Source organism: Cryptotermes secundus, unplaced genomic scaffold (assembly GCF_002891405.2).
Source record: "Cryptotermes secundus unplaced genomic scaffold, Csec_1.0 scaffold144, whole genome shotgun sequence".
Taxonomy (NCBI): Eukaryota; Metazoa; Arthropoda; class Insecta; order Blattodea; family Kalotermitidae; genus Cryptotermes; species Cryptotermes secundus.
Genome location: NW_019740655.1, coordinates 1,532,485 through 1,554,664, shown reverse-complemented (window position 1 = coordinate 1,554,664; position 22,180 = coordinate 1,532,485). Strand labels below are relative to the sequence as shown.

The 22,180-nt window shown below is 37.8% G+C and overlaps 1 protein-coding gene and 1 long non-coding RNA gene across 2 annotated transcripts in view; one reads left to right on the top strand and one right to left on the bottom strand.

The window, feature by feature from the left end:
- The window catches only part of LOC117282947, a 5,410-nt gene extending 3,912 nt beyond the window's left edge, over positions 1 to 1,498 (bottom strand). Inside the window, exon 1 of the long non-coding RNA XR_004513901.1 lies at positions 871 to 1,498. This is a non-coding gene — a long non-coding RNA (uncharacterized LOC117282947). The remainder of the gene's footprint in view (positions 1 to 870) is intronic.
- Positions 1,499 to 1,563: 65 nt separating this feature from the next.
- LOC111872363 (interferon-related developmental regulator 2) lies at positions 1,564 to 21,865 on the top strand. The gene is made up of 9 exons (XM_023866162.2): positions 1,564 to 1,787; positions 8,280 to 8,396; positions 12,485 to 12,650; positions 14,338 to 14,539; positions 15,664 to 15,914; positions 17,335 to 17,578; positions 19,380 to 19,475; positions 20,600 to 20,722; positions 21,161 to 21,865. Exons 1-9 carry the CDS (start codon positions 1,757 to 1,759, stop codon positions 21,245 to 21,247), a joined length of 1,317 nt encoding a protein of 438 aa, XP_023721930.1. The 5' UTR covers positions 1,564 to 1,756; the 3' UTR covers positions 21,248 to 21,865.
- The last annotated feature ends 315 nt before the right edge of the window (positions 21,866 to 22,180 follow it).

Genomic DNA, 22,180 nt, shown 5'->3' with positions numbered 1-22,180 from the left:
TTCCTGACGATGAAGCTGTAGAAAGGGAAGTCACCACCTGGTTCCAACAGCAGCCCAAAGAATTTTATGCTGCTGGTTTTCAGGGGGCTTGTGAAATGATGGGAAAAGTGCCTCAATGTACAGGGAGATTATGTTGAGAAATAAAAGCATTTTTCAAATCAGTATTCTTTATTTGTTTAAGTTCTATATCCATTTGTAAGTTACTTATTGACTTACCTATGTATAAAAGGTAAAGTTGTCCCTGTGTTTAATGGCTAATAGATGTGTTCGATGAACATCAGGACTGAAGCAAAAATGATGTTAAGACATTTGGGAAACAGTGCTGCATGTATCCAACAACTGATTGGAGGAATCTCATCTGCTTTGAATATTTATGTTTCTTCCTCAGGTGTCATAGGTGTGGAGAATGAATATATGAGGGAAATATGTAGTAGGTGGGAAAACAGTTTTCCATAAGTGATGCAAATATTTGCACTCTGCAATGCCTGGCACTTTTCAAGTTCCTGGGATGAAATGTGTAAATACAGACATAAGGATTAACAGGATTTTCCACTTCTGTATCACTGAGGCCAGATTCAGACTTCTGAACTGAATGGTGTGAATTTAATTAAAAAGCATTTGTCATATGCAGCAGAATGTTAATTTTCATCGTATAATTTAATTATGCATCAACTATAGCCTGTGTGTTAATTTCCATACATTAGAAAGATTGTTCTGGATAAGCGCTTACAGGATTCCAAGAGAATGGGAAAGAACTGTGTGCAGTGTGAGTGCAGACTTAACACATTTGGCAGGACTTATAATGACATCCAGGCATCCATTATCAAGTATTTATTGACATAAGCTCGACTATTTTAAGTATTTACTCACAAAAGCTCAAAGGAGCATTTATGCTCTTATGTTAATTATGTGTCATTAAATATATATTTATATACAGCCACATTTAGCCTAAAAAATGTGGTAGAAGCTTCGTTTAATTGTAGAAAATAAGAGACTTCGTTTATCTTCTCTTTTGTTCGAATAACCTTTGTTGATTACTTAAGTCTTCATGTGTTTGATTACTATATAACAGAAGTTAGGAAACGCAGGAATAGAGGAACAATTAACCTCACAAATCGCAAGACTTAACGGAAAACTACGCGGAGAATGAAATACAAATTTCAAGTTTTTCGGTAACTTTTGTTCGCAACATTTTTCAGTTCCCTGAGTATTCACGAAGTTATTGTCACTATCGTCACTATACTTGCGCCAACATTTTTTTTTGTCATTTACTTATCTGACTAAACCAAAATTGGTCTCAACATATTTCAGTAAAACTCCCCAATATCAAATTTCATGGACGTCTCTTTCTGATTCTCGAGTTGTTTAATGGGTATAGGCGGACCAACGGACAGACACTGCGATTTTAATATAGTCTACTTTATAGCATCCGCAGTTTCTTTCAAGAGACCTAACATTTGAAATAGCAATTAACATTAAAACATCATGTCCATGCATGTTGCGCAACATCATGATATTCTAGAATTTCGTATGTTGGTGCTAATGCCGATCGTCACTTCTTCCCAGAAACCATTGCGCCAATCTTGGCCGTGAAGGCTGGCTTCGTATGTACTGAAGAGCAACATGTTTATGAGTTTTTGTGATATTTTATTTATATGTCAAGTATTAAATATACGTGGGCCTCTACCTATATTGAACTGTTTACCATCTTGATTAAGTGTACATTTTAGACCGGTTAGAAATTCCGGAAGAAGTCATGCCGAAAGGAAAGCGAAAGGGAAAGTCAGGTGAGTGTCATGCTTTCAAGTCCTTGGGATAGAAATAGCACATTATGGCCGTTAAGTCCACGTTGTGCAGATAACGTGATATAAACACATGGAATTCCATTTTTTGTGAGTTCAGTAAATTCTGTGTTGCAGGAACATGTCTAAGAACTGGTCCATAAACACTTTTGAAAGGAAACTACGTTGTTAGAAATTTTAAAACTGTTCACATATTTCTTGTGACCTTTTGACATTTAAGGCATTTAGAGTTTAACGGAATTCGTTATAGTTTTAGCACTGCACATTACCCATAAATATGATAGGAATTTTGTGTGTTAAATGCTGTAGACATATTAATAGTAACTGTTATGTTGAATATTTTTGTATTATTCAACAAGATTCACACCATGCAGTTATAGTCTGCATCTTTGCCTTCTCACTAATGAAGGAATGAATATAATAGTCTTATGTATAACTTGCTGAAAAACTAAGAAATTTAGGACTACATCAATTGCCTGTGGAAGTTATGGTAGGTATGGAGAGAGTGTGTCAGAACTTATACAGTAATAACACATGTTTTGAAATGAACATCGTATTGTAATAAGACATCTTAATGTGAGGTTGTTATTGTATAAAATGTTGGAAAATATTACGTTAGGTGAAAATATATTTTGATACTTTCATAATAATAAAAGGCAACAATATAGAATGTGCATTACTGTCCTCATCACACACCTCCAGCAGAAGAGAGAATGCCATTTACATTTTGAGTTCTGATGTCATAGTAACAGAGTAATACAGAATGAGAAGTAGGAGCAGATGCATAATCCTTGGTGAGGGAACACTGTTGGGGCCAGGCACTCTGTAGAACAGAAGTAATGGAAATAAATGGGAATAATGAAACTGATTACATTACCATGTAGAAAGATAAGGTATGATGGAGAGCATGTCCAGATTTTAAAAGCTCTCATTGTGTGGTGCTTTATCTACCCTTTCCTGCAGGCACTGTCATTCATCTTATCCTGACACTTTATAACCCATGATTCATGCAGGTTGTTAGTAGCCCTGATACTGGAGGAATAAATGACGTATAATATTGTAATGTTTATGAGTGTGACCATATTCAGGGTTTGGATTGGAGATTGGATTTATTGACTGCTTTAACACACGACTCTTTTACTGTACTTATAGCAAGTGTCACGTAACTTCAAACAAGGCCAAGAGTAACCTTGAATGCACAGAAGAAAAATTTCAGACAAGGGGGTGGGTTCGAGGGTGTGAGAAGCGACAGGCGGCCAGTTGTTTGTAAGGCACCTTCGAAGCAGGTTATACTTACGGTTTTTCTATCATCTGTTTAAAATGTCTGTTTTCTTGTGTGCTAAATCGTACATAATGAGTAAGAAATTAGGTCAGGGTATAGGCATAAATTAGTAATACACACTGAACATATTTTTCTTTGCATGACGAGTGACAATATATTTGTATTATTGTAATATGTTCTTCGAAAAGAGAATAAGGTAGTTTCAGTGAAACACGAGGGGTCGGTGAAAGTGGAAGAACGAGTGTTAAGAAACTCCTCCCACCACAAGCTATGCGCGGGATTTGACTAGGAATGCAGGGCCTTGTTCGAAGTTACGTGACACAGTCTATAATTCTAGCACCATCAATAATCTCCACACTTTACAAATCACTACAGCATGCGCTAAGTCTTTTCAGTCTGCTGTGTCTTCACCAGTTGTTCCCAAGTGGTGGCTCGCGAGTCTGACTCGGGTTCCAATGAGCCAGACTCGTCCGTGTGTGGGTCACAAGGTTGGGAGTCAGCTCATGCATTTGTGGTGAAATTAATCTGAGCCTGGCTCATGAGTCAAGCTCGCCGAGCCAGACTCGTACATGTATGGGCCCCTTAACAGTGGAGATTCCTCAGCTTCCATGCTTGCTTCATTGTCTGCTGGATCTCAACTGCACCAACTAAGTCTTCTCCAACAGACTCCCTTATAACTCTGTATGAATTCTTGCTCCGGTTGTCCCCCTTATAACATCAGCACAGATTGTGTAAATAACAGCATTCATTGTTGTACTCCAGTCATTTGAGAACGTGTGTATGCAAAAGCATTGCTCAGTAATGGCTGCATATACTTATTAACGCTTTGACTGGCGCGAAGGGTATTTAAATCCCACCCCTGTCCTGGCAGGCCCTTTAAACCTTATGTCGCTAAAATGCATGTTGTTACTTTTTCCTAAACAACTTCAACAAAAATTTGTTTTTAAAAACGAAAATTTTTGGAACTAATTAAAATACAATATTTTATGCAATAAATGCTTTTCCACACCTCTTTCTTTGTTTTTCTTCGTGTGATAAACATTGAAACATGAAAGTTTGCAGAGAGTCACACCACAGCCTGCACACATGATACTTGTTTCTTTTCTAACCTTGTGATTAGCACTCACGCGACACTTTCTCAGGGCACCATTCTTCTTATTGTTACTGTTAGGAACATGGACCATTTTGTGAATTTTCAAGCCACCCTCTAGACGATTTGCTGTCTCTTTCACTGTTGGTCTTTTCAAGGTTGAGGGCGGAGGCGTGACTGCACTCTAGTCGGACCCAATAGATTCGTCATCCAATTCATTCCTTGACTTTTCTCCCTCTCCACACTGTTTGTTTGGTTCAGTCATTTTTCTACACAGTCCAATATAAAATCTTTGAATCTGTAATTTCTCTTCTTGTATTTTTCGTTTGTTGTGTTCTTTTTGAATAGAATGAAACTATTCAACCGCAAAGACATGTTTTGTCCAAACCATGGGTGTGAAATATGGGCCTAGTGGACAAATATTCTTCAATTTCAGGGCGTTTGTCGATTCCTGTCATGAACACAATTCCTAAGTATGTCCAGATTTCATCTGATGTGACATAATTGTAATTGTGTTTTCGAGAGTGAGGAGCTAACTCATGTGCGTTGAAGTGCTGGTGAGCATAGCGATTGGTTTCAGTTGTGATGTGATTTACCAAGTCGTCATCCAGAAAAAATTTTAATCCATGAAAAGGGATGCATTTTATGTGTTATATCAATTTTGATCCCGAAACTATTAGCAAATGGAAATATTGGGGGTACAATGTCTCCGTACGTTCATGAGATGGGCGTGTCAGGCACCGCACTCATGGTAGGTAAATGTTCATGATTACTGTCTTGTGGATCATTGCCTATCACTGTATTACTGTCACTATCAACTTCATCCAATTCAGGAATCATTATTTCATCGCCACTATCATCATCAGAAAAAATCTCGTTCACAACATTTTCCAGCTGGTCTGTAGGAACACGAAGACACATGCTGCAAGAAGCTATGGTGAAACTGAATGAATGTGAAATATTTTCTGACCTTTACCTTCTCAGAGGGTTCTGACAGTAATATAGACCCCCACAAAGTTTACAAGGGTTCTTTACAAACATGCACAAAAACTATCATATATATGTCTTTGGTTGATGAGTGCCAAGAGAGCAAAGAAGGGACGAGATTGTCAAAGCGTTAAAATACGCCAACGCCAGGGAACGGCTGGCATCGTCCGGGCGTTAAAACACGCCCGCGCCAGTCAAAGAGTTAAGAATCTCTTGCCTAGCAGTAGATGTCATTTTGTTGTTTGTTTTGAGGTTGTTACCCAGTAACGGGCGTACACGCTACAATATATAGAATGGGCAGTACTTCATTGTTCTCATCATGTGCTGAACTGCATAAGATGTTTATCCTTCACATATGGAAACATACAAGCAAGGAAAGAAATATGTAATTAAAAATACTCCTATATGTAAAATTAATTAATCCACGTTGTTAAATATTAACATAAAATGTTGCCACAAGGCTCCCTGTTTGGGAGCATATGTGTTGATGATCTAAAAATGTCATTTAAGGTTGGCATGTCTGAATTCTTAGGTAGCTTCTCAAAATGATGCATGTCATCTGGCTAGCTGAAAGGAACAGGAACATTTATGTCTTGCTGAATGCCTGGCCAGATAGAGGGATAGGCACAACTCTGAACCCATTTCAGTTCAGGCAGATTCGTTATATGCCAGATCATCGCATAAAGGTGCACTTTAAAGTGCACTTTTCAACCTGACTCTCTGTTTCAATGAAAACTGCTTGGTTTGGGGACTCCATACAGATAGTTTTTTGCACAGTTCTTAACCCATTGTCTTCCAAATTTTATGGCTCAAGGGCACAAAAATTTTAAAGAAATAGCATCATTTTGACATGTTATCTCTACCAAAATTTGTATTATTTGTTATGTACAAGCAGCAGAGCTCATGTGGCAGATGTTTGAAAGGTAATTAAATGCTCGTTTAAATCACAAAATGGGGTAGAGTAATGTCGCTTTCATTGTTACCTCTTGTAACTTTTTCAAATAACGCCCTTTCAGACAAAGTGGCCTGATTAGTCCGTCGTCTCTGCATTTCTTCTTCAACGGTTATACTCTTGCACCACTATTCTTGGTGGAGTGTCTTTGCTCTTGGTTTTTCTCTTACCTCTCGTCGGATCTGAACTCCCACAGATCTGAACTGTCCTGTTCTGTCACAATCTGTCCTCTTAAGTAGATCTTAATGTACTGCTGAGAGAACACCTTGTCAAAGGGTTTACTGTTTCCCATGTTAGCTAGAATATTCGTGAGTGGGTCTGTTCGTTGCCTAGGAATTGCTAGCTGTTGACTAGCAATAGATGCTGGTTGTCAGCTCAGTGTCTTGACATTGCATTACCTAGGAAGTGGCACTTCTCTATGCAGTGGGTTCACATGTCACACACAGTATGGACAGGCTACAAAGTAGTTACTTCTGGGACATTATTTGCCCCATCTTTTATACAGCAAGTCTTCCTGACATAAATAAATGTAGTAATATTATCATTTGTGTTTGTTAAAATGATGAGTAGTTTCTCTTGTGCTTTAGCTTTTCAGTTGTTAACTGTGTTTTGGCAGTTGTTAAATTATCCATCATTCTTGTGGCTGCTCTTGGATCTACGTTCATTGAAACGTCTGACAAAAGAATGTTCAGCATGTCTGGCCATTCAAGATACACATAGCATGGTGATGGATCATGAGCATGGAGAAAACTGGTTGTCACTTTCACTGAGTTCTCATTCGTTGTGATAACATATCCTAATAGCCAGACTTACACACAATACAAAACCTTTTGTGTCATCATCTATCAAGTTTTCTTGCAGCTCTGTTAAATGACATTCTTCAGATGGCTGAGTTAGAAAATATCTTCACAGTATTTCTTATTCTTAGAAGTGCAGGAAGGTGAATGCTTTCATGTGTTGGTTTAGCTGTTATATTTATTTTGCATATAAGCTTTTCATCTCTGACTTTTAGTTAAGTAACAAGATCAGAGTTCTTGGTTTTTATGTTGGTTTGGCCTAGTTGAACAGTTGTCTTGGAGTTATGATTTGATCAGTTGCTGCAATTGCACCCTTGCTTCATGCCTCTTTATAGTGCCTCTTGGGATGTTACATACACTCTTGGCATGTGAAGTGGCAAAGGGAATTCCATTCATCTGGAACTCAAAAATCTACTTCATGTTATGTCAAATTCGAGAAGTTTTTCATTATATTGTGCTGCTGACCCACGTGAGAAACTGTCTTGTCCAGACAGGCAGGTTTGTTCTGAAGAAAATTAATTATATCTGAATTAGGTTAACAGCAGTAGTGTCTTGTGCAAAATAGTCAGAAATTGTTATTAAATTCAAACACTTTTTTTTTAAGTTGGTTTTTTGATGACACTGTCAGTGTTTAGATTATATAGTGTCGATCAGTCTGTAATAAGGAATGCTTCTTCTTCAGCATGTCGCACACCATGCATTCAGTTTTTAAAGATGGCATTTTTGGCATCATCGATTTACATACGTTACTTAGGTCCTTCTACAAGTAATGTATTTTTCTTTAAATGGGTTGCAACACAGTAGGTATGTATATTGGAGATAAATCCTTTCTCATAAAACGTTTAACCAAAATAATACGTAGCACTGTGTGTAGTTAATGTACAAAAGTATTCACTGTTGTAATTAAACAGTAGCACTTGACACTGCTATGAAAGTATAGGTTAGCATATCCACAAAAATGCCTGTATTGTTGTCTTAGTTGTGTAAGTACTTCAGTAATTATTTGAAGGTGTATTTATAGTTCTGCAGCAAGCTGTTAAGGAAATTGTTAAATGGTTATTTTCATTCATGTTGCTCTTTGACCCCTTAGTTGTATGGCTCTTTCCTTTGACANCTGCTTTCTTCATAATCTAACCTACTTGAAAGCCTCAAATCTTACATAGGTTAGATTAGGTATAAGATGTATGTATGCGTCCTGTCACTGTCAGTGTTCTAAATTTGTGAAAAGAAACTTGGCATGGAAAGGGTTAATACTATATGAGATTTGTATGCTAGTGACATTGAAAAGAAAGCAAAACAGTAATTTGGTCAATTTGAATTATTTTGCCATTCTATTCTGAATCTGGTTTTGTTCTGTATTCTTTATTAGCATCTGTTCAGAAGTCTCGTGCAGACACAATTGGGATAACATCTGATGAAGATTCCATCAATGACAATGCAAGTGTCATCAGTATTGTATCAGAAACAAAGAGCATCATTGAAGAAGGTGAGTTGTTACTCCTATGATCCTCAAGTTTCTGTTTTCTGGCTTTCCCCTATCACTTTTCCCAGAAAATACAGTGAAGTCCCAATTTTTTTTATTTATGTGTTTATTGAAAATTTGTTGTGGTCCTAGCCAAAGCAATATAAAAAACGTATGTTATCCCATATAGTGCATTCCTGTTTTTGAATAACCTGCATTTAGTGTAAAAAACTAGAGTTTCTAGAACATGTACATAAATTTAGTGCAACTGTGGCCTAAATGACAATTGACATTTACATTTTCTCTGTACTGGAAATTGTTACCACATGACTATAATTTCTGGGAAATTACATCACATGTTGAATACGCTACAGCCTCAACAGCATCATAGTTACTTTGATTCTCACTTGAAGTTCTTGTAATACTTGTTTTATTTGTCATTATTTGATTTAGAAATTTGATGTCACTGGTTGTGTAATTTTAATTGCATTAGGCCTTCTGTTTAATGACTTATCCAAAGAAATTATTTTATCATTGTTGTGTATGGTAAGTACTAGATGCATTTTATCATAACCCCTGTTAGTGTAAAAGAAACCATTCCCTGTGAGATCATTAAATAGGGATTTTGTTTTATAGTGTTTTGCTATGAAAATGCAGAAACATATCTAACATGGATCTGACATAGACCCTGAAGTTTTACTAGTGACACACCATTTTATGAAAGGACATTACTGTAAAGTAGTCTGACAGTGTAATTGTGATGCTTGCCATGGATAGCTCAACTGGTATATGACAGCTATGGGCTGCATGACCAAGTTTAAGTCCCAGTAGGGTCAAGAATTTTCTCTTCTCCGCATTGTCCAGACTGGCTCTGGGGATTCTTTCCTAGGTGTTAAGCGGACGGGGCATGAAGCTGACCACTCACCACCAGCTAGTGCCAAGCTCAAGAAAATGTGGATCTATATAGCCACGCCCGCATATGTCATAATGGCATAGTGCTTAATTAGTTAAGCACAGGGAAAGCTTTACCTTACCATGGACTATAGTGTACCAGGAATATAAATTCTGCAGGTGAAACTCTGAAATGTGTTGCAAGTTTTGCTTTCATGCATTCATTCTGTTTTATAGAATGGGTTCATAAATGGGACACAGATGAATATCATCATGTAATAAAAGGTAAAGTTATTTCTGTGCTTTAAGTAATTAAGCACTACGCCGTGAAGATGTGTTTGGGAGTGGATGTATAGATCCATGTATTCTTCACCACAGCACTATTTGGAAATGATTGATCAGCTTCATGCTCCAACTGCTTTAACCCCCCCCTCCAGGAAAAGATCCCCCATTACCACTGGATTGGGTGGGCCCCAGAACCACTCTGAATGGTGAGAGGAGAAGAATCCTGCCCCTTTGGAAAGCTATATACGTAAGGCGTGCGCAGAAGATTGGTCCATGAGTTATGCAAGGTCACTTGTGCCTGTAATGTATACCACTTGTATAAACAGAATATGCAGCTTTAGCGTAATATATGGAGACCCATACAAATACTGACACCTTGCAGATGTTATGGGATTCATGGTACCCCACATAATTGTATTAAACCTTATCTCACGAACAGAGCACAGGAATAATAAATAACTTAAAATATTAGCTGATGAATGATTACCCATTAAACAGCCTACAAATATTATATTTCTGGACTTTTAGATCTTGTCAGACAGACTGTTTGTGAGATTTGGAGTTCCTGGAATCTACCCAGTCTTCTGCTTTTCATCACATTTGCAGTGATTTTCCAAAATTATAAGGGGGCAAGATAGTTATGTATACATACAATGGCTCATTTATAAATTTTGGGAGAAATTTGGAGGAGCTACAAATAGCTGCATCCATGATCCTCAGACAAGCAACACAGTACTTTCAATTACAGTAATGTACACAATGTGCTAAATAAAATAATTTATATTCTGTTCTAAACAAAGGAGAGGAAGTATGACACTAATTTAAATAAAACTTATATAGAAATAAAAAGATTAGTGAAATGTGCTAATATCCTTTGGGTTGTTGTTGATAGTAATATGGCTTGGTGATGCATATTAACACTTTTTGCAATATGATTAGTTCCAATATATTTATAATTAAGATTGTGTAAAATAATTGAACGGAATGTACTCAGAACAATCTGTTGTGGATTATGACAAGTAATATCTTTTATGCTGTGATGCTGTGTGATATGGTAGAAGTTAACTGATGTTTTAGAGGACTGTGCTGGCTCCATCTTCATGGTTGAGGAGTAAGCCAACAAGCATTCTTTTGTTGCTTGCCAATTTGAATGGCATATTGTTCAACTCAGAAGACTGAGCAGAACTATTACAAGGCATCCTATCCCAGAAGATGGTACCCACAGTAGTTGCCTCCCTGAGAACATGGAATCTGAAATATTATAGATTAATTCATTACTGACTTCTGTGTGAAATTATTTTATGGGAACAGTGTTCTAAAATATGAAGTGTTTGTTGTACTGCATGAATGAGCAAATAGATTTCTTGAGTGCTTGAAACAAACAGACCCCTGCTAAGAAAATTGTGTGGGGTTAAAATACTCCTGTGTTCAAGACACTAGGTAGACATTAGTTATAATGGTTTTGTTTCTGTCTCAATGTTCTAGCAATGGCAATTTGGGTTTACCCCAAGCATGAAAGGAACTGGCTGTTATTTATTATAAGTGTTTCAGGTGCCTGTTTCATAGTAAAAGTGAGCAAGTTTCTCATCAGAAATGCCCCCTTTCTGGCTCCTGGCTTTTGGAGGTGGATCTAAGATTACTGGGAAATTTGTGCACACCTGATCATAGTGTTAACAAGAAGGATAATTTATACTCCAGATTTTGGATATGTTCTTTATAATTTTGGATCCCTGTTCTCAATTTTTACTTGTTACAAATTAAATACTATTGGTGGTTATTCATCAGGATTAGAGATAATTAACTGCATAGTCATAAATTCCATTATTGAACAAGCTAATCATTAGTAGCTACTGCATGTCTTATATTGCACCTTCAGGATCAGAGAGTGAGGCAAGTAAAAAGCAGCAAGGAAAGGCGAAGCAATTTCTCGCTTGATTGGTTTAGTACATTTCTCTGAAATGTCTGTAAACTTTAGAAACTGTGCTGTCACATTTCAGATCATAAACAGATATACTTTCTTCATCAAGGTATGTTGTTACGTTGTACCTAATGTAGGCGACCTTACAGAAGAAAAGTTTTGCAGTGTGTTTGAATTTCTGAGCTGTGTATGAATGCTGGAAGTATGTTGAGATCAGACTGTAATAACTTCCTGATGATATAACACTCTGCATCACTGACTGGTGATGATGCACCTTTGTTTGCACTGTAGACAGAATGTAATGTTCTTTGTACTCACAACAGTACGAATGTCATATCTAGTAGCTCATGAATTGTATATTGCTCAATACACACCATACTAAAAGTGTTTAAATAAAAGTTACAGATTTATATTTTATTTAATGTGTACATTTTTGTATAAGGAGGCATTTTTTGATAAAGGGCCCAGTTTTTGTTTCAAGTGGAGTAGGGATTATAGTTGTTAATACACAAAACAACATTAATTTTCATGAGAGTGTTAGATTTAAATTCTGTCTTATCTCGCCATTGACTGTGGGAGAGCATGTATGGGAAAATAAAATTTGCAGTAGAGATGTGAAATGCATACAGAATTTTTGTTGAAAGGTTGAAGGGAATAGGCTACTTGAGAGGTCTGGACATACGTAGGAGGACAGTGTTAAGGTAGATCATAAATGAAATAGTGTGAAGGTGTAGAGTGGATTAAAATGACTTAGGGTAGGGTCCACAGTGAGTTGTGAAAGGTTCGGTGAAGTGAGGAATATTTTGACTAGCTGAGTGACTGTCAACTTTTCAAGGACACCACTGCATTGAGCGGGTTAATTTTGGGAAAGAAACATATATAGACTGAGATGAGAGCAGTGTATATGCTTCATTCAAATAATGTACAAAAAAATTACTTATACAACAGTGTCATGGTGTCTGTTGTGTTTGGTCATCTTCCTACGTGTAGAATTAGATATCTTTTTAAATTATTTCAGGAGGTGATGAGGTGGATGAACAGACACAGGAAGAGGTGTTCGAAGAGAAACTACGAGAGGCAATTGATGGAATCAATCAGAAATCAGCACAGGGCCGAACATCTTCGCTAGAATCTGTTGCCAAAGCTTTTATAAAAAAATGCATACCAGATTTTGTGTCTGACAGGTATTTTTCAGCATCTCAAGTTTAGTGCTTAATATTGTGAGCTGTAAAATGGAATATTAATTAATAAATTATGTGAAAATAAGGCCATGTGGGATATCTGGTGGAGAAAGTGGCGCTGGGGAAGGTCTTCTCAGAGTACTTCAGTTTCCCCTGCCAGTCTTCATTCCACCATTGCTCCACAGTCACCATCATCTATCATCTGAGGCTGGTACAATAGGCCAGTAGTGGCTGCAGTACAAAGTCAACTCATTTTCACCCCAATAAGAATAATTAAAAAAATAATGTGAAAATAACCAAAATGCAGGTAGGAGTGCAAGAGGAATTACATGTACTTGCATGGACTAAATTGAAAGAATGCTGACTCTGTAAAATCTAATCTTTTCTGAAAGACCAAATATTGCTGTCAAGTGGATAGCACTCCTGCTCTATACTGTGTATGTTCCAGATTCCAATACTGGCCTGGAGACCAGTTATCCTGACTGGTTTTGTTAGTCCCTCTAGGAAAATTCTGGGATAGTACCTCAAATTAGGTCACAGTCATTTTCTTGTCCTTTCAGTTCATTATGTAGTAATCATAAACCTACTATTTTATGTTACAATAAAACCCCAATTTAAAATCTGTCTGGAGTACAAGCTTTTTATACCCTAATTTGGGGTTTTGGAAAACAACTGTTAAATTCAGGCAAATCAATAAGGTATTGGACCTCATTTGTTTGATAAAATAAAAGTCTTTCAGTTTCTCAGAATGTACCCCATGCCAATTTTCCTCTTCAAGAATTGAAGCTTTACACAGAGTTGTTACTTGATGATGGCAGCACAGATGCATCCTACTTTCATTTTGTGACGCAGTTGGATTCTTTGTACCTTCTGAATAATTATCACTTTCTCTCTTATTATTAACTTTTTTCTGTTCAATGTTATGGCCAGTCATTACTTCAAAATCACCCCCCAAAAAGCTAGAGGAGTTGAACACATCACAGACAGAAGAAGCCGTAACAACTCCCAACTGACACAGAGGATGAACACAGCAAGAGAACTATGCTGCATTGTATGCTGTGCAAATGATGATGTTGAATTACCCAACGGTGGCCATGCAAACAAATATCCATCAGTCATAGAACGAGATCCAAAGTATGCGCAGGAATCAATTTTTCATATGTGAAATATGAGTAAATTCTTAAATCGAAGAAGATAAATACAGAAGGCTTATGGAGCTTTATTTGGGACCAGAGAAATATGTGCTTTAGGCTGAAAACTCACTGGCGTGACTAGTCGTGAGCAGTTAGCTGCTGTTTGTCGCGTGCATCCATTAGTTGTACATATTAGGCGTGGGACAGCTCTGCTGCCTGTGTGCCCTGTCCCAAAACTTAACTGTGCGTGCCTCATAAAAGCAATACAAATAACGGCCGCGAGCGACAACACTCGACAAACCACGCGCGGCTTGTCGTGTCAGTGGGTTTCAGCCTTAGTATGGGAAGATGTAAAATGTGGGTCTCTTAACTGGGGGTTCTCTGTATATAGTCTGAGTTCCTGACAGATCATTAAATAAATGTTATGCAAATGGGACAGGTAGGTGGTCGATTAGATGACACCATCTAGAAACTTGACACTTTCTGTTGTTTAGTTCTGCTGAATGGTGTTTTTAATGCCTCTATTTAGGTCTCATAGGAAATATTTTCCTTTGTAGACGCCTGACTCTGACAGATGGAATTGAGCGGAGTTTGAAAAAAGGTCGAGGATCAGAACAGGCAGCAGCAGCGCAGTTAGCTCCTTTGCTTTGTGTCCAGCTTGGGGCCGGAGATGAAGCAGAGGAAGTATACAAATCATTGGCACCTGTACTGTCTGTAGTGGCGCATGATACAGCAGCCTCTCCTCAAGCAAGAGCAAAGGTAATGTAGCCATTTGAAATCCTGTTAGTATGTTTCTTATTTGAATATCTTCATGTTTGTCCTATGAATTTTTGATACCCTTGAATATTCTGCATCTTCACAAATTTGTTAACGCAGTTTCTTTGTCAGGGCAGTTTTTATTCTTGGTTTTATGAGGATCATATTAACAAATTTGTACTGTTCACTTGTTACTGTCCAGGAATAGGGAATTTAAAGTATTCTGATACTGTGGTACTGGTTGCCATGTTTTGTCTTTGGGGTAATGGTATTACTCCTGAGTGTATAAAAAAATCAACATTTGGCCAGCTGGACTGTGCATATATGCTATTACAGTAATAACCTATGGTCTGTAAATGTTGACACTGGAAATAACCTGTGGAGAAATAGATTGTGTGTATGTGTATTAACAGTTTTATTTATGTATTGATGTCTGAAAATGTACTTTTGACACTTAAAAGTTTCTTGAAATGACATGAATGACTTCATCATCACTGATTGTGCATGAACGTGTATCCGAAAATGTCAGTTTAAAAGTAGTAAAGTGGTCAGATGTCAGTCTGGATTAGCAGTTAACAATGATGTGAATTTTAAAATATGGAGGTGAGTAACTTTTATATTTCCATGATTTATTCTGACCATCTTACAGTGCATACATTTATTCACCTTACTCTTCTCTCTTGCACTACATGTTTCAGCACTAAAGTGCCATCTTCAGGTGCTTTTCTATGTACGTTGAACTACTTCATTGCATGCCCTGTTGACAACATGTAGTGCAAGAGAGAAGAGTAAGGTGAATAAATGTATGCACTGTAAGACAGTCAGAATAAATCATGGACATAAATCAGTGCAACAGGACGCTAAAATATAACAAAACTTTTATATTGATCAACAATTTTTTGTTTGAGGAAATGGCATCAAAACATGAGATTACCCACAAAACAAGTGGATGCTTAATCAACTGTTATAAAATCTGCTTTGTGTAGAACTAACTTTGGATTTTCCTCCTCAGTAAGCCTTGTAGTTTTCTTAATTTTCACTATATTTTGTACTTATGATTACAATTTCAGAATTAAAGTTTCTAAAATATATAATGCAGTATGAAATAATTTATATTTATACCGTAGTGCTGCTGGGCACTTGGCTTATGCATTTTCCTATCTGGGGGAGAGATGGCTGATGTTATTCAATTGATGGAGTCACTAGAAACAATCTTCTCTGGATCATATCTGAAAGGAAATGGAACTGTGCCAGTAGTATCTGCAGATTTGGCATCACTGCATGCTGCTGCCCTTTCAGCGTGGAACCTTCTCCTGACACTTATGGCTCCTGATGACATATATGTGCTAATGTCAGAGGACACTGACGTGTTTGCCCCGTGAGTCATTTGTTCAGTTTGTACCTAGTCTAATTGGATATCTATAGTGGTGAAAAGAGCAACAGATTTTTTATGTTCACAAATACATAGAACTGTGTCAGTATGACCTCATGGCTTTTTCTTATAGTGCACTGTGTTGGCTTTCATCATCTTCTAGCGTTAATAGTAAGCTTTGGAAAATGCAGTTCCCACTGCCACCACTTTTTCAACCACAAAACACCCAGGACAAATTTCATTTTAAATGATTTTATTAAATTACTTTGTAAACCATAGGCATTGGTAATCAAGATTCATTTATATGTTTATAGAGTCTTTGTTAGATGGCTGAAACTTCTGGGTTCTTAATTGTGGTTTTACTATACTGTTAAAATAAGAGTTGCAGGCTGTGTATGAGAAAAATTTATTTTAAAGCATAGTTTTTGAAACCTTTGACTGATTTTGTTTGTGTAATTATTTTTTTGTAAAGTTCGTAAGAGTTCGTAGGGGTCACTAAATGTGACATTTACTAGGTGGTTCAAATATGACCAGGACTGATTTAAAAAAAAAAACATAATTGCCAAACACTTACTTGCGCATGTCAGTCTTCAACATACTCCCCTCCAGAGTCAACACATTTTTTCCAACTTTCTGGAAGCATCCTGATGCCCCCCAAAAAAAGACTTGTGGTTGGCGGCGTATCCACTCCCGAACAGTCTGGATGATGGCGTCGTCCACAAACCACATGCCTTGCAAGTCTGATTTGAGCCTTCCGAACAGGTAGAAATCACTTGGGGCCAAATCAGGACTGTACGGCGGATGTGTCAGAAGGTTCCATTTCAATTTCCGAAGGGTTTCCATTGTTTTGGCCGTATGGGGGGGCGTGCATTGTCTTGAAGGAAGGCTACCCGCCTTCCACCTGTCTTCCGCTTGGATCGGATCTTACTCCAAGTTCCTTGATAGTGATGCGCCTATTCTCACGAATAAGCACGTCTACACGATCAATGTTTGGCTCGGTGATGGATGTTCGTGGCCAATGATCATGCGGTTCATTCTCCACGCGCTCTCTGCCCTCTCTGAAGCACTTACACCACTCAAACACACGAGTCCGTGAGAGACACACTTCCCCATACTGTTGTTGGAGTCTGTGGTGAATTTCAATGGACTGGACGTTTTCTCCAACGAGGAATTTGATCACAATGCGTTGTTCCACGCTCCATGGTAGCTTGTGTACTCTCATCACTCTAGCAACTTCCAGACAGGACTGAACAGGTTCTAACCCTAACAGGAGGGAGGGTGGAGGTTGTGGCTTCACTCTCGCAAGGTCACACAGCTGCTGAGAAGTGCAGCTTGTTTACAAAAAAATCAGTCCTGGTCATATTTGAACCACCTTGTAAGTTTTTAAATAACTGTCTGTGATGTATAGAATTTGGTTTTCTTTCAGTCAAATATGTCAGCTCTCTGAACTACTGGATTCATCTCATTTGGATGTGCGAATGGCAGCTGGAGAGACCATAGCTCTGGCATACGAACTTGGCCGTGAACATAACGATGATTTCCAAAGAGCAAATACACCACAGCTGGCAGATAAGTTGCGGCAGCTTGCTACTGACTCTCACAAGTACCGAGCCAAGAAAGACAGAAAACAGCAGCGCTCAAGCTTTCGTGACATTCTACACTATGTAGAAGTGAGTGCTGTAGGGATTATGCTGTAGCTGTAGACTTGGATAATGTGAAAGTGTCCAATAATTTGAATTTTCGCCATGAAGAAGAGTGCATTAAGTATAAAACTTATTGCTTGGCAAGATGTGATTCATTTGTCACAGATTTTCACTTTTTGCTCAAAATACATTGAAATCCCAATTTAGTGTACCTGCATGTAGTAGACTCCTATATTTAGTGAATAATTTTGCTGTTTCACATCAACCCTCTTCTAGCATTCTGATAGATTTCAGAGCAGTAGTTTTAAATTCTAGTTGAACCAGACAATAACAGATATATTGTTACCATTAATTTATGAATCGGAATAAGGAGTTCCATCACCTTTCAGCTGAATTCCATGGATTTATTTGGGCTACATTAATGTCATTAAAGAAATACTTACAGCAGCTATCCCTGTAACAGGCCCTGGAGGCCCATAGGGTTGTGAGATGTTGAGGGTCCCACAGTTTCTAGACAGTCGGCTCACAGATGGTGGTAAGGTTGTCAGCCTTATGCGCCGGCCGCCCTTTACCCTCCAGGAAGATTCCTGGTGCCCATTTTTCTTAGAGGCTGTGTCGACCCCAGGCCATAGTGTGGCTGGAAGGATTAGGTAAATTGAAAAACCCACCTCATCAGATCTTGAACCTGCGACCTTCTGGCTTGTAACATAGCGCCTTAAGCAACTACACTACCACATGCCCCCCCAATACTTAACAGCAAATGAAGAAATTTACAACATGAATACTTACGTAAGAATGTGACAGTGGGACTTCATATGAAAAAATGGGATGAATTGGAGCCCTAAATTAGAATGATCAAGTCAAGGAGGATGAGGTGGGCCAGGCATGTAGTACGAATGTGGGAGAAGAAGGATGCATATACGATATTGGTGGGAAGGGAAGAGGGAAAGAGGCCACTAGGACGACCAGGACGAAGGTGGGTGGCCAATATTAAAATGAATCTTAGGGCCCCCATACACACACAGTTTGGCCTCCAGTTCGGCCTGCACAGTTGAAGACTGAAAGGCAAAACTGACGTATGTGGTGTGGCCAGCCGGCCAATCGTTTGGACTGTTGGCCTGTGGGAAACCCGTCAGTCCGTCAGTTCTGCCTGCAGGACTTTAGCACATGACGTGTGTGACTCAACATTATAGGCTGGAAGACCGTGACTGTGGCATGAAGCCTGCTGCTTTATCTGCGCGTGTATGGGGAGGAAAGGGAGGGGTAAACTGTCAGAGTTTTGCCTCTAATGTCTATCTGAAGGCCAAACTGTGTGTGTCTGGGGGGCCTTAGAGAGATAGGATGGGATGGTATGGACTGGATTGATCTTGGCTCAGGATAGGGACCAGTGGTGGGCTCTTGTGAACATGGTGATGAAACTTTGGGTTCCATAAAATGCTGGGAAGTTTTTGAGTGACTGCACAACTGGTGGCTTCTCATGAAGGGCTCAGCTCTGTGAGTGAGTGAGTGAGTGAGAGAGAGTGAGAGTATGACATGTTGATTTTCCTGTAATGCAGGGTGAAGCAACTGCCATGTTGCGGTACTGTTTTGTAGGTAAACTGAGATTTGGTTTCTAATATCTTAGATGACTGAATGCAGTAGTAAAGAAATTCAGGTTTTTTACAGTAAAATGTCCAAGTGTTTCTAACCTTATGACTCCTGACATACATTAAAGAGTGCTTTTTGCATTTGAGAAAGAAAAGTAGTTTTAGGCACTTGTACGTAGTACTAAAATTGTTGTTATTGTTGTATGATACTTGTGTTTGTGAAGTAATGCCTTTAATTCCAGGATGACGATCCACCAGACATCCAGGTGAGATTTGGCCAAGAAATTTTGGCACTTGATTCATGGTGTCGCAAGAAACAGTATGATGCATTCTGTCAGGTGAGTTTCCTTGGGCATATAAAACAGGAAATAATTAAGTTAATTAGCATATTCCATGTATAACACCGTTTTGGAAGAGTTTCAGAAGTTTAAAAAAAAAATTGATTCATGTATTCAGTCGCAGAAAAACAGAAACATCAAGGTCAGCAGGCCAGACATGCCTTTTTTTTTTGTTGTTGTTGGTGCATTATATTCTTCAACATGTGTCTCACACAGGACATGACTCATGTAATATTTGCAAAGGCTTGGTTGAAATACAGTTCCAGTATTTCCACAATAAGTTCTCCAGAGGACGGTTCCACACAGCCGCTGGCCCAGATGTGTTACCTCTCACTACAGGGACAATCCAGAGGAACAAACAAAAGCACAAAAAACAAAACAACACATACCTGTAGATCATAGTGGAACACATAATCTGAGTACCGGCAGAAGATAATACGTACATGAGAAGTTGAGTCTTTACAAGGACCAGAAAAGCAAGAGACATCGACATTATTTGGAACACCACTACGATGTAAACGAGATAAAAACATTTTTAACGTTTTACATTTTAATATTTTTAGCATAATTTTATGCAAGAGATTATGACCCTTAAGACTGTGGTGTAAACTTTGGTCATTATAGGGAGAAAATAGCAGAAAAATAAAGGTGGCTGTAGAAGACTGTATTACCTGATGATGGCCAAAAAGACCAAAATATTCTCTAATGTATAATATAGTAGTAATTCTCCCAACTCTCTAGGTTTTCCATCTAAAATTTTTCCAGTGGTGTGCTAAATATCCTGCCCATCTTTTTTTCTTTTGTTTGATTACTTTAATAATATTTTGTGAATAGTAAACAAATTGCAAAGGGCGTTCATGTTTCTCCATCATTCTGTCCCATCCCTGGATTCAGACATTCTGCTCTGTGGGCTGTTGTCACACAGTCAAAACACTCTCAATCTTTTTTCCATTGTGAAAGTGAGAGATCAAGTTTCACATCAGTATAAAGTATAAGAGGGTACTGAGTTCAGAATTTGTAGATTTTAAGCTGTATTTGGAGTTGATTATTGTTTGATTTCTCATACTGCATTTCCACCAAGAACCTTAATTTAAACCATGTCTTTCTGTTTCCTATTTCTTCAGGTTCTGGGATCAGGGATGAACTTGCATCTAACTGAAAATGACCTAGTACGGGAAATTTTTGAGCTGGGTGAGAGGTTGTCTCCACCGTACTATGCGGCAAATAAACAGACAAAGCATGAACGGGTAAGTTTGAGCAGAGACCTTCATAATAGGATTTTCTAAATGAAGACAGCGTGAATTATCAGGAAAAGATGTGAAATCAGTATTTTTTCATCTCATGTATATGAAAATCTGTGGAGGTTTCAGATTTCTGCAGTTTTCATAAAGACACCTTCCCCCTTACCCTCTTTAGTCTGTGCCAAAAGTATGCTCATTGTAATAGTTTAGGTTCTCATGGCAATAACTGAAGATGACTGTCTTCTGAGATGTGATAGTGTCTAGTGTAATTAATATTTACAGACATTTTGGTTGAACATGCTTCCTTCATATTCTGCTGAAATGTCGGTAAATATCAACCAGAGAACATAATTTACATCCCAGAAGATAGTAATTATCACAATTTTTTTAAGGGAAGGTCTGGCTAAATAAACAGTCTTGTATTTGATGTCTTCTTGGTTCCAGCACATGATGAATTCAGCAGCTTTCAAAGCCAGGACATTGTCTCGGAGCAAACATCGCGACAAGCGCTCAGCTGTCATGGCTTGCTAAGACTTTCTCCTTCCCATGGCATGCTTAATTTATCTCCTATTTGAAATGTAACGATCATAATATTTGGAACTTAGACTGGTAAATTATCAAATTGTAATTATGGGCAGCAACTTTATATGTATCAGTAAGGTACTGTTCTGTTAGACAGTTTATAAATTTTGAAAAATTATAGTTAACTTTCCATGATAGTAATTTAGGTAGGGGAATCAGTAACTTGCAGTTGAGATTTGGTGTAGAAAACTGTTAATGTGCCATGTATACAAAATCTGAACATGTAGTTTTGAATTGTAAACTCTCATCAGCTTTATTGAGTTAGAAATGTTCTCATTTGCTGACTTCCTTAGGTTTTTAATATACATGTTATGGTTTAAATTTTAATAATAGTGGTATTATTGTAAAAGTAACATTTTTCTGAGACATTCTAATTTGAAAACAAGTTGACCAATTTGCAACAGGTTTTTAATTTACAATGTCTTGTTGGGTTTATTATGATTATTCTGTTATAGATTATTTGCTAATTTATAATATTTTTACTTTAAGAGGGTAAATTTATAACATCCTACAAGTTTAAGAACAGTATTAATTACTGTTACCCAAACCAGGCACTCTGTTTAATAATGTGACCTAATATTTCCTAGATTCATTCTGCAGTACCAAAAAAATTTAAATTATTGTCCATTAGAAGTGGGTAATTGTGTATTTATCTTTGTGTTAAATCTGTGTATTATGTGTTTGGCCAGCTGCTTTTATCTGATTGTTGTTTCTTGCGATATCATTATTGTGGTAGGTAAGACATGTCTAAAATTTGTGGTTTATAAGATTGAATATACTGTGAGGTTTGTATTAGTGTCAGTGTGTTTATTTATAATACTGGAGTTCTTGACATGCAGAAGCATTTTGAAATGAATATTTCAAAACAGTATGATGCTCAAC